This window comes from Haplochromis burtoni, unplaced genomic scaffold (genome assembly GCF_018398535.1).
Source record: "Haplochromis burtoni strain Fernald_Lab_line unplaced genomic scaffold, NCSU_Asbu1 Contig_420, whole genome shotgun sequence".
NCBI classification, from domain to species: Eukaryota; Metazoa; Chordata; class Actinopteri; order Cichliformes; family Cichlidae; genus Haplochromis; species Haplochromis burtoni.
Genome location: NW_024582781.1, coordinates 434,161 through 447,138, shown reverse-complemented (window position 1 = coordinate 447,138; position 12,978 = coordinate 434,161). Strand labels below are relative to the sequence as shown.

The window sequence follows — 12,978 nt, the reverse complement described above, 5'->3', positions numbered from 1 at the left end:
TCCACTGTGAGATAAACAGGTAGAAGGTGTCACATTGTTTCCATCTTGTTGCCTTACACTAAATGCTTTCACTTCATGTTCATGTCAGCAGATCTGTTAACCCTGGTATAGCTATGTGTAAGAAAAAAGGTGATGATGCAGACAACAATATGTTATCCTCTATTTGTTGGTAGGCTTATGTAAATGCTATTCTTGCATAAATTTATGTAAACCTGGGAAGCCTTTAATCAAGCAGTGTAAATGATGTGTGCTATTCAGTCTGTATTCTCTATTCATCTTGAAAACACACTGTCTGGGCACACAAAAGAGTGTTTTTGTTTTCCTGTTAGACTTTTCCCAAATGTCCAACAGGAAGACAAGCAAAGAGAGAGGGCTAATTTGGAGCTTTACACAAAGCGACAAAGCCAAATGGGATCCTGTCCTTTGAACAAAGTGACAGGCTACAACCTAATTATGACAACCCACAGTCTGAACAAGGTTCCCAAATTCCTCACTGTGCCACTAATGAAACACGGCACAGTCGCAGAGAGCTGCCAAGGAGGACATATTTGAACCCAACTTTGGAAACATTGTTTGGCGCTTCTTATGTGTCCCTGCAGTATTTTAGATTATTTATTCAATTCAATGCTTTGAAAGCTTAACTTTTTTAAACAATCTTCTCTAATCTCATTATCTCAGTTAAGATTGTTTGCATGACTTGTCTTGATTACATCACTGACTGTCAGTGGAGTTTTATTCAAAGGCTTGTGCCATGTAGCAGCAATATTCAATGACCCTACAATCACTCTGGTACTTTGGTATACACAGGATTTCAAGGTGAATTCAATGGCAACAAGGATCTGAGGTCCTGTGCCTGCAAAAGAAGCCCAAACCGTCACCCCTCCAACATCATGTTTGACAGCTGATGTGAGGTGTTAATGATGTTATGCTCTCTGTTTAGTTTTAACCAACCATGGTGCTGTGCATTGTTACCACACATCTCTACTTTGGTTTCATCTGTTCAAAGGACATTACCCCCAAAGTCTTGTGCTTTGTTCAGCTGCAACTTTATAATCATAAGCTGTGCTACAATGTTCCAAGGCCTTTTCCTTGCAACATTTATGCAGTCTGTGGGCTGTAGAGTCTGAGCATTGCACAGTTTGATCTTGAATGTCTTGCACTTGTGAAAAATGTTTCTAACCATAGAACGATGGAATTCTAATTGTTTTGAAATACATTTCACTTCCCAGAATCGATAGGCAGCAACAGTTGCGTCTTTCAGATTATTGCTGGTGGTGTTCCTCCTTGGCATTGTGTCTAAATTACACTTTAAAGAGCCATTTGATCAGTTTTTTCTAGGTAAGAAATTTTTCTTTTAAGTTTTAAGTTAGCCACAATTAAATGTAATTATAATAGGACATTAAGTTATAAATATACTAGCTTGCCAGCAATATCAAAAACCACAATTTCCCAGATCTGTTTTCTCATGCAAATATATTTTCATCTGGATGGGAATGGCTTCAAAATGGTACATGTTGTTTTTTGACTGCTCTCATTTTGATGTGTAAAACCTGACCTGGTCAGTGAGGGTTGGATCTGACTATAGCCTGTATGCTCATGTGGTAGTGGCTAGCCTGCCCTGAAACCATACTGTGCTTTGTACTCCTTTGCCCTTTGTACTCATTTTTCACAAATTGTTATTTGTCTGTACTTATAAATATGCATAAACTCTGTTGAATCTAACATTATTCTAGTTCTGTTATGAAATGTTATGAGCTTGTTTATTTACATTTGCATTTACATTGCATATTAGCTATTTTCAGCTGAGCTATAAATATTTCAAGTCGTGCTGGTTTGACTCAGCGGCATTCTGTCAGGACAAGCAAGGCAAGCAGTGCTTGCCTGGTCAAATCTAAAAATTAATATTGATTAAAACTTACCAAAAAGAAATCTATCTTTTATCTCAACCAGCATTGTGACATAAAGCCTGTTTTCACCAATGTTGCTGCTGCCTTATGCTCACAACTGACTGTTGTTGCTGTAATTGATTTGCTACAATAACAGCAACATTTATGTCCCTTTCCGTTAACAATGGCCGGAGCTTGTCAAGCTGAGAGGCCAGCAACGTGTCCTTGTTGTCCTCGCCTGCACATTGTGGATAAACCTCCAGTCTTTGACAAGGAAAGTGACAGGATACCAGCATGTGAGGCAAGCTGCTGCTGGTTCTGTTTTCTTTGCTCTGAGATGATTTATTAACTGTACTTGGGGCTAGCTTTACTAAGGTGTTCCTCCATTGTACTGACAGTATTTACACATAGAGCACAGCAGAAAGATTGCACGTAAGAGATCGCAACTCAGAGAATTTTGTGATCCTGTTGAAAATTTCTGGGAGTTTGTTCCTCAAGGCACAGAATATAGGGAGAAGAATATTTACATCAAGTGTGCAAACCGATTTAACAACATCTGCGATCTCTGTATCAGATTGGCAACCTGTCCAGGGTGTACCCTGCCCCTCTCCCTGTGGTAGCTGGTTAAGGCTCCAGCCCCTGCCCCGGGGCGCCTGATAAGGATAACTGGAAGAGGATGGATGGACAGTCTACTCTTAATTTTATTAACAGAAAACAAACGTGACATTACAAATACAATAAATTTCCACATACTAAAAAGTAACTTAACCTGATTGTTAAAATGTGTTTAGAGCAGCCGTCAACTGTGTTCTCATTGTGAAGTGAAACTCCCTGCATGCTACACTGCTCATAGTGACTGTGAGGAGTGACTCTTTTTCATTTCCCAAATGGAGTCCACCTGTCTGTTCACTCAGCTATGATTATGCAACTTTCATGCCACCTAAAACTTAATTATAATGGTGGCTGTATTTCCTGTTGTGAAGGTGACAGCTTACACTCCATACTGTGATTACGCTCGTTTCACAAGGGCTCCATTTTATTCCAACAACAGAGGAGAGCAAACTTTCCATAATGTAGGCATTACATAACCGAACTTCAATGTAATTACACAGTCTGTCCACCAGGTGTCATAAATCTACAAGAAAAACACACAGGGGTGTACAGGTCTGCACGTGAGCACGCACATGTCTGAAAAACCTAATCTCCGCTCCGTCTTCACCAAATTATCAGCAATCTATAAATATTTACCTTTTATATAGCGAGACAACAACCTGAACGTGAGCAAAACCTGCACATTACAAGCAGTAAAAGCACATTTTAACTAATGTGGACAATAGAATTGAAGCCAAATTAAAAACGTGTAACCACTGCCGAAAAAGATAGAAACAAAGTCACAGAGCATTTGTTATGTTTTATTTTTTTTTTGCAGCCAAATAACTGTAATATGTCGATATAGCTTTATGAAAAATAACAATCCAAAAGACCCATACTTTAAAAAAACGGGAAAATTAAAATAGTACGAACTTAAATATAAAGCGTTGCTTTTACATTCTGAATCTCTATTTCAAATTCTTAACGTTTGTGGATGACAACAGGTTGCTGGCTCTCTCTTTCACTTGTATTTTCTAGAAGTGTACGCTCAGGCCATCTTGCGGCAGTCACAGCTTTGAGTACATCCATTCCCAGTCTGTGATGTCTAACCAACCGGAAGCGCGGATTGATTCCTCCATGGCCAACAAGGGCGGATAGAAAAAAGGGAGAAATCAGACGAGTCCTTATTAAATAATAAGCTATTAAGCATCGACCGGAATTCGTCAATAGGAAGAGGAAAGCGTTCAAATCTTAAACTGAGTGATTCTCCGCTGGAAGAAGGGATTATTCTGAGGAATATGGGATCTACCTTCAGAGTCCTTACCTGCTGGGCACCGTAATGGTGGTGAGTATTCACATCTTTTGAGAAGGGTCCCCCATCATTTTAGATGTTTCTTGTCCGAGGCAATAAGACTTTTCTGAACTCTTGTGTTGAGCAGTCTGTGGCATCAACATTAATGTTTTATATTCCAGTTTTGATATTCCTCCACTAATTGCCCGGGTGATAGATAGATAGCCCGTGTTGCTGATATATATATATATATATATATATATATATGTGTGTGTGTGTGTGTGTGTGTGTGTACGTGTGCGCGCGCGCGCGCGCGTGTACATATATTCCCTTTCTTCAAGATTGTTTTAATTACGCAGACATGCAGTCTTCACCAAATATACTATTTATATTTGTCTTGAGCTTAAGTTGCGTATTTTACTTCCATTTCCAAACAAATGTTGAAAGAAAAATGAATAACACATGACAGATAACCTTCACGTCGTGACAAACACGGGCTTCAAATATTAGCATCCTCACCGACGTGCTGGGAGGGACTAGCCCTCTTATTTACAGGCCCCTTCAGTGTGAAAATGTTGCTTACTCCTGACAGGGGTGACGCAAAGGGGTGACTGCATTTAAAGAGGTTTCATTGAGGTAAGCCAGCAACTGAGGTGTCAACCGACGTATTTATTTTTGGTACACCAGAAACTGTCAGTGTCAGGGATTGATTACAAGGAGCAGACACACATCTGCCAAGGACACGCCCAGACTCATTCAGTGGATAATTGTGGATGTGAAAAGGAGCGAGCAAGAGATAAAAATATCTGATTAACGACTTTAAGTGATACCTGTTTGGCTTCGACCCTCAGGTGGGCCCCGGACTTTACCTGTAGGGGTGTTGGTCGGGTGGCAGGAACAATTATACACGTCAACCTCGGTCGGTCGCTTACCGTATCTGTGTGTGTTAAGATTTATTTATTTATTTATTTATTTATTCATTTATTTTCCCGGCTCCTGGGAATTGTGCTGCTGGTGGCGTATCTGGAGGGAGTGAGGACATAATGGCCGCGGCTCACTCGAAATATAAAACTCAAAGTGTCGTTTTTTTCCGGAGAGCTAGAGGTTATCATCAATATGGCGACGACTGCCGCGGCCCCCTCTTCTCGTTTTGAAACAATTAAGGTACTGCCTGACACCCGCCGTCTCTTTTTTTTCTGGTTTCTAATAAGCTTCGCAAGCCACTTCCAACCAATGCCAGTCTCTCTACCAGTCGCCATTAGTGGGTTAAAAATGAATACGCAAAATAGCATACACGTATCTCACCTATCTGGCCAATCACAGACGGTTAAGAGCATTTTCAAAGGGCTATGAAGTCCAGATAAACACGCAGTAGGGGAGCCGTTGTGTGTTCATATAGTTATCATGTAAAAAAAAAATCTCAGTGTTTTCTCGTGTAGTCGTTTTTTTTCTTCTTCTTTAAACACCATGGACAACAGGACCTTTTGACGCCAAATCAGCTAAAATCATTCTATTTGAGCAGTGCAGGTGGGTTTATTTGTCTGTACAGAAGCTGTATGCTGCTTTCAAACTATCTGATACATTCAGGCAGGTTTCCACTTATTTGTTTTCTAAGGCAGCTGCTCTAGCGTTTAGCACCATGGACAGTGAACCGTCTGTTCTTGATGGGGGGAGACATAACATATTTGCTCAAGGGCATTCAGGGGAGCCATTGAAAGGCACCTTAAAGGACAGGTTCAGTCATTTTTCCAAGCTGTCCTAAAGCAGTGCTGGCACACCTATGTCATTCAGGCTTTGATAGACATTCTGGCTGATACTGGAGGAACTAAATCCTCAAATGTTAAGAGCATTTTTGCCCACAGCAATGAGTGTCCAATACTAACCCTTTAAAAATCTCCTTTACAGGCTCTTTTTTTGAATTGCATGACACACCTAGATGAGACTCTGTAATACTGCACAAAAGAGAGTTTTCTGCATGTGAATCAGATCACTGTCAGAAATGTATACATGATATGTTTTCGGTTTCTGTCGGTGAGTCCAGGGATGACCACACTGATAACAGAGTTCAAAAGTGGGTGTGGATGTTTTGGCTGTGGGGTTGGTAAGGCAGAACAGCTAACAACCCACCACCCAGCATCTCATGCTAGACAAGCTGTCAGGCCACATGTCACAACACTGGATCCCGAGGCAGTTTTTGGGACACAACCAGATGTGTTTTATGGGAAGTGTGTGTGTTCTCTGGGGTTCTCTAATTCTCCTTTCCAGTAAACTGTGGAGTTTGAACCATTTTCTCTTTTGTTTTTATTAATGTCTTACCATAAGAAAATATAATGTCTATATGATTAGTTGAAAAGGCTTGTGATCGTAATTTAAAGCTGTCACTGGTTTAAAATAAGGTTTAAATTCCATAGTAATAGAAGGTAGCTTTCAAATTGGGAACAATCAGCTCGTACCAGATCTGAGTATGGCATGAAAGTTGACAGCGGTTATATAGTATAAATTCCTTTAGCTTTGGGGGAAGAATAAATAAATAAAGCAAATGCTTCAGATTTAGACACCACAGTGGCGTCAGTCTTCTTATCTAACCTTTCTAACTCTAATAAAGAAAGCAAATAACCCTGTATTGGTTTGTTATTGGGCATAGTTTGGATTTACATATTGGTTGTGATTTAGGTTAGCTCTGGTTTGATAGGCATGAGTATAAAGTCTAAATCTGGTAAACTCATATTTGCCGACATCATTGGCTTAGTCCCTGTACTCTTAGTGGATGACTCTGCATTCCAGACTTTCCCCTGTTTTTAAGACCTAAGTATAAAAATAAAAAAAATAAAACATTTTTATACTTTTACCTCCTTTTAAAAAGGAAGGCAAATTAGATGGCAGCCAAGTGTGGCAGTTTCAGGTCCTCCATTTCCATTTCGAAAAGGAAGAAAAGCTGATGATTCAAGGAGACCTCACTTTTGAGGTTGCCAGAGGGGAGGTTCCTGTTTTCTGTGGCAGTATAAGATCCCACAGGGAACAGGACCCACCTGTGAGACTGCAGCGACTGGGCGGCACCGTGAACCAGCTGATAATGGCTCATCAAGGTTTTTTTTAGTTTTTTTGGCAGGGGAGAAAATCTTGTTTGTGTTTCTTCCCTTCCATCCTGTGGGAACAGGGTGGGCCTCTGGGTGTGAAGGGTGGTACAGTAGATGGTTGGCAGGAGGAATCGGGTAGTGTGGCTGATTGAGGGAGGAAGTAATAAAAAGCCTGTAATTAATGCCTGCTTCATTTGTTTCTGCTGAAAGTCACTGGAAAAACAGGCTTTTTTTTTTCTAATTTGAGGCTGTCCGCCAATTAATTAGCAGTAAAAGGACAGTGGCTCGTCTCATTCTGCAGATGCTGCTCTCTCCACATGGCAGAATGCAGCATTAAAAAAAGTAGACCAATATTCTCTTCAGTGACACTCTTTTTTTTTCCTTTTTTTTTTTTTGTTCCTTTTGCTGTCCACCTCTGTTGCTGCTGGCTACTTTTGTGTCCCAGTGAATCAGCTGAAGGCATGTCACTGACTTCAGTGCCACTTTTGACTGCCTCAGTGAAGACTGGGACCTGCTTTGCTTAAATAGTTTACCTTGTAGTCAGAGACAGTTGTTGTTTTTTTGCCTCTGTCTCAAAGTGTATTGATGGTTTGTAACCAGATCATACTTATTATTTTCCATGTGATGATTGTGAGATGATTCCTGTTTGTCATTCACTGGTTATAAAAACTGCAAATGCCACACTATTGTGTTATACAATGAGGCACTCAATTTGGTATTAGTCACTCAGGACCATTTGCATGTGAAATGTGCTCTTTTCATACGTTTTCTCTCCCAGCCTTTCAAATGCTTCCAAATCTTTGCAAACTGGTTTCATGTCACTATATAAGAAGCATAATAGTGATTGCATGGTCAAAATATGATAGTCATATGTGCCAAATTGTGATGGTAATTGAACATGTATGAATAAGAGTGGGGTTTTTTGGCGGAACAATGGCAGACTATCCTTTGGGTCAGACCTGCTGCATTTTCCTAACGCTTTAAACACAGCTAAGTCTGAACTGAATGAATCACATCAAAGTGATTCCTTTCTGCAGGATCTTCTATGGAATTAATAAAACAACAACAATAATAATAATAAAAAGAAGAAGAAATCTCTGTAAAACTTTAGATTGGCTATCATTCTAACAGCATGATAAAGTGATAGAGATGTGAGAAATATATAATAAGAGTGGATGTTTTAGGGAAAGGTCTGCCTTTTATTTCTCTGCAGACTTTTCAACTGATGCCTGAATTTGCACCAGCTTTCCATTTACTTTATATGCCACCGGTCCCTCTACAGCTATCTTTTCACTAGTGCAAACATTTACAGAAATGTAAACAACTAGCAAACATAGTTGAACTGTTAACGTCTCTGGCCAAAACTGGTTTTGCTACGACTGTAATGTAGTCATATGTGAAAATGGGCTCACTGCCCTCTGATATCAGCGCTGTAAACCCTGTGATGGCAGTTTATCAGTTAGCTTGGTAGCATAAGAACTGTTCAGCACATGGCACAGCTTTTACCTTAGACCTACTTTATTAACCAAGACTAGATGCACAAAAGAGACATGAAAAAACAGGGTCTCCTAGGTGGCTGCGGTCTAACCAAGAAGACCTTTAGATTACTAATGAACTCATCCTATTTTGGCCTGATCCTTCACCTTTCTCATAATCATCATCACCACATGAGCCAAGATTTTTGCATGGAGCTCCAGATCAAGGGTAACTGGTAGTCATTTTATATGTCTTCCATTTCTGAAAAATAATCACTCCAACAGCTCGCCCCTTGTCACCAAACTTCTTGCTGATGGTCCCAATTCCAGCCATTTGCAGGTTTGCAATCTTGTCCCTGTTTTTTGGTCTTATCCGTGGTGGTGGAGCAGTTGGAATGGAAGAAACTGGTTCTGTGGAACAGTGCGTTGAGATCAGGAGTATCTGCGATTGGTTAACTGAGACATTGGCTGTGGTACAACCTGTAAGAGCCAGAATTCTAGTGGCCATAAAAATAGTGACTGTTCATTCCAGACTTACACATTCAGCAGAGATCAAAAAGATGATATTATATAGCTATTATTGTTATAATCAAAATAAGATATTTCCGCATGAAAACCCAGATTAACCCAAGTCTTCCATATCAAACGTACAACGAGTTATGCTTTTATATTTACTAGTATGAAGGTATAAACATCTGCCTCCACAGAAGCTGCTTTGATATGGCGTTCCAGTAACCAGCAGCCAACAGTTCTGCATCTATGTGTATTAAATAATATAAGTTGGCAGTCTGCCCAGGTGACGTACATGAGGAAATGCTATAATTTGACTTGTATTCGGTCTGAACTCATCGAAGGGATCAGGATGTTGTCTGTTGCTAATTAAATTACTCCCTACAGAAAGAAATGACCTACTTTAAATCCTTCTTCTTTTAGCAAAGTATAGCTGGTCATGTTTAGTAAATATTAAAAATAGAGGAACTAATATTTTTTTTGAGATGCTGTGTGTCATTAGTGTTTTCTCTTCTGCTAATAATCACAACAGTATTTGGGGGGAAAAGCATTTTGTGCTCATAATGCTTTGCCCTTCTCACATTCTAGTTACAAACTGTCAGTGATAAATCCAGAAATGTCACATGGTCCAGCTTCACACTTCATTAAAATCATTTACACAGGTAGCAGTTCCACCTGTTCGTACTATATTATAACATGTCCCAGGTAGATGACTTCACTCCTCCCACTGGTGCTTTTTTTAGGTCTTGGTTAATTTCTCCTTGCCTTCCCCCCTGCAGCTACCTATCCCAGCTGAGCACTTCGCTTCCCTCTGAAGGAGCAGGATGACAAGATGGCACAGCTGCTTATACCGCCCGGACCTGACAGCTTCCGCCCCTTCGTCCCCGAGTCGCTGGCCGCCATCGAAAGGCGCATCGCCGAGGAGGAGGCCCAGAGACCACGGGTGGAGCGCCGCAGCGACAGTGACGATGAAAATGGGCCCAAGCCCAACAGCGATGTGGAGGCGGGGAAATCTCTCCCCTTCATTTATGGGGACATCCCTCCTGGCCTGGTGTCCACCCCTCTGGAGGACATCGACCCCTACTATAGCAGTCAGAAGGTGTGTTATTAATGCCATCGCTTCACGTTCCGCTGTAAAAGAATAACATCCAAATGGACATCCGTGGATAACTCTAACACAATTTCTTAGCTTTGCAGGCCTCAAAGTATCATTAAGTACACCAATTTAGCTTTCAATTACGGTATGACTCATGCACTGAATTTTGATACATTACAGGTCTACATTTTCTAGTTCAAGCTTTGCAGTTCATAAAAGCTTGAGGTTAATTGCATGATGTTCTGAACAAACTATTGTAAGTGAACGACTGGGCAGAGTTTCCTCCCACATGTCTAAAATCTCGCCAAGTTTTTTCAGGTTTTCTTCTGAAGGCAGGTTGCATTGAATCTGTGGCTCAGACGAACAGGGTTTGTTTTTAAATCACGCAATATTATCAAACTGTAGCACATTTAGCACATGGACAGACTGAACTGTAAACCATAGTGCAGCATTAATGTGCAGGGCCGTGCAGAGAGGTTTAAAGGGGCGGGTGCTCAAAGTTAAAAAGGGGCACATTGAACCAGGCTGAATAACAACAACACACATTCATCAAGAATCTAATATGGGAAGGGCAGGGCTGTGTTGATCTGAGACTGTAGACATTAAAAAGTCCATAGGAGAGATGGTAGCTGATTAAACAAGTGTCATGAGATAATAACAAAATGCAAAGATTGGTGACAGCGCTTGGAACCATAAGGCAACAAAAAACTGTGAGAAATAATTTAGGCTCTGCCTGTGAATCACTCTTTGCTTCTCTTCTTCCTTCCATCCCATCATTTCATATATCACTCTCCACTTGCTATGTGAGAACAAGGCACAACTTGCTATTGCAATAAACTATAATCTAATTATCCACACCTAACAACTCCTGCACTTAATCTATAATAAAATGATGACAGAAAAATGTTATAGCCCTGCCTTTAGTAGCCTCACACAGCTCCTGCTGTTTCCTCCTCATGTCCTTACCAGGCATGTCTGGACAATGTTATATCATGAGTAATATTTTTTTAAAAATCCATCTAAATAAAACACACACATGCACGCACACACAGTGACATTTTAGACCTTCTTCAGAATACTGTATATACTATGGGCATCATGGTGCTGATCCAGAATCCTTACATTATTATTTATTACTAGAGCTACAATAATAAAGCAATGAGGAGGGGGAAGTAATAAATATGAAATAATGTCATTATGATGATTCCATTTGTTTCACTATCCACTCTGTGCAGGGGCAAAGCTTATTACATTTTTAAACTGTAGAGATACAATAATTTTACTGCTGTAAAATCCAAATTTTGTCTTATTTAAAATATAAATCTAATATAATCTGCTTCTTAATGTATGTTCTTTAAAATACAGCGTGTGTTTTTTAATATATTATAATTATAATAATTATTATGTGGACATGCATATTAGATCGTTTTTTAGTGAAATATAATCCCTCCAGAAAGGCAGGAAAAGCCCGGAAACTTACTTTAAAACTAAATATGTTTCTAAATACTTTAAAACTAAATATGTTCCCTAAAACGGTGACAGAGCTACAGACCCATGACAGCCAGGTAGCCAGCAGCTATGACCAGCACTACTTGTGCAGTTAATAAAAGGACAGGTAATGTTTGTCGCGCTGTTGCACACACAGCACGCTCGTTTGTTTCAGTTCGTCAGTTGCAACAAGACAGCTTACCAACGTGTACGTAATAAGCTAATACTCCTGTGTGCTACACACTACAGTGTGCGCTGTACACCTACTTACTGGTTTTGTGGCATCAGTCTGTGTCTCTGAGTTAACTTGTGTTTCTCCTACAGCTCCGGACCGCAAAAAATGCGCGTGCTCTTTGTGAGCTCGTTCCCGGCTCGTAACCAGCGCGTTCTGCCGTCAAGGGCGATCATTGGTTAAATGTGATCATGTGACTGATGCAAGCCAGATCCTTTTATTTAGCAAAACTGTGATTAATAGTTAAATATTATTGTTGACGGGCACAGACAGGACTCTGCACGCACACACACATAAAAAAAAATAATTTTTCTTTAAAAAAGTTGCCTCAACAAAAGGGCACTTTGGGCACCCATCAGGAAAGGGGCGGGTGCTCAAGCCCCTCTAGCCCCCCTCCTCTGCACGTGCCTGTTAATGTGGTTAGTCAAGCCAGAGTCTTTTAAAGCCTGGGCCAACAGAGGTGCTAAATGCTAATCTGAGCTGCTGTGCCAGTAGGACTGTGGTGCCAGACATGTCCTGCCTGCGGTGGACTCATCCAGCTGGACATAGCCTAACACGGTCCTAATTACCGTTATAACCAATCACACATGCACAGGGGTCTCTTAGGTCTTTTGAAAAAGAATGAGATTTTTGTATGACACAGATATTAACCAGATTTCTTTTGTCTCTCTTTCAGACCTTCATAGTATTGAATCGTGGGAAGGCAATCTTCCGTTTCAATGCCACTCCTGCTTTGTACATCCTAAGTCCCTTCAATCCTCTGAGGAGGATAGCTATTAAAGTTTTAGTGCACTCATATCCTTTTAGAGTTTGCTACAGATGCAGCTTGATTTGGATTAAAGGGTTTATCAGACAAAAGAGGGATTTAAATGGGCTGCTGATGAACACTAAATATCATGATTGGCTCAGACTTTTTAAGTAGACTTTTTTTTAGTCCTTACAGCAGCTTAGCTGTCGAAGAAAAGATATAGTACTGTGTACTGTGACAGCGATGGATGAGGAAATATCAGTTTCAGGTGTTTAACTGTCAGAGCTTGTTGTATGTACCAAACAGAATGATATATGCTTCAAGTGCCCAAATACTGCATTGTCCTTGACTTTGTTTCCACGATGTTCAGCATATTGATCATGTTCACGATCCTGACCAACTGTGCTTTCATGACCCTCAGTAATCCCCCAGATTGGGCCAAGAATGTAGAGTAAGTTACCAGTTGTTTATTTTTGAATTTCTCGCTGTCCCTATTCAGTTAATTTTGGACACACGGAGACAACACTCTTCAAATCAGGACTATTTTTGCCTGCCGCTGGGTCCTGATAATTACTTAATTTGTA

General features: G+C 40.4%; 1 protein-coding gene across 4 annotated transcripts in view; it reads left to right on the top strand.

The window, feature by feature from the left end:
• Positions 1-3,456: 3,456 nt before the first annotated feature.
• Positions 3,457-12,978, top strand: part of LOC102291403 (sodium channel protein type 2 subunit alpha) — a 42,663-nt gene continuing 33,141 nt past the window's right edge. For 2 of the 4 annotated variants that reach the window (XM_005944628.3, XM_005944629.3), the window contains exons 1-4: positions 3,458-3,822; positions 9,610-9,929; positions 12,323-12,441; positions 12,756-12,845. In XM_005944628.3, the coding sequence (XP_005944690.1) occupies positions 9,663-9,929; positions 12,323-12,441; positions 12,756-12,845 (476 nt within the window). In that variant the 5' untranslated portion in view covers positions 3,458-3,822; positions 9,610-9,662. Of the gene's footprint in view, positions 3,823-4,114; positions 4,405-9,609; positions 9,930-12,322; positions 12,442-12,755; positions 12,846-12,978 lie in introns of those variants that run through there. The other 2 variants (XM_005944631.3, XM_005944630.3) reach the window with 2 other exon arrangements.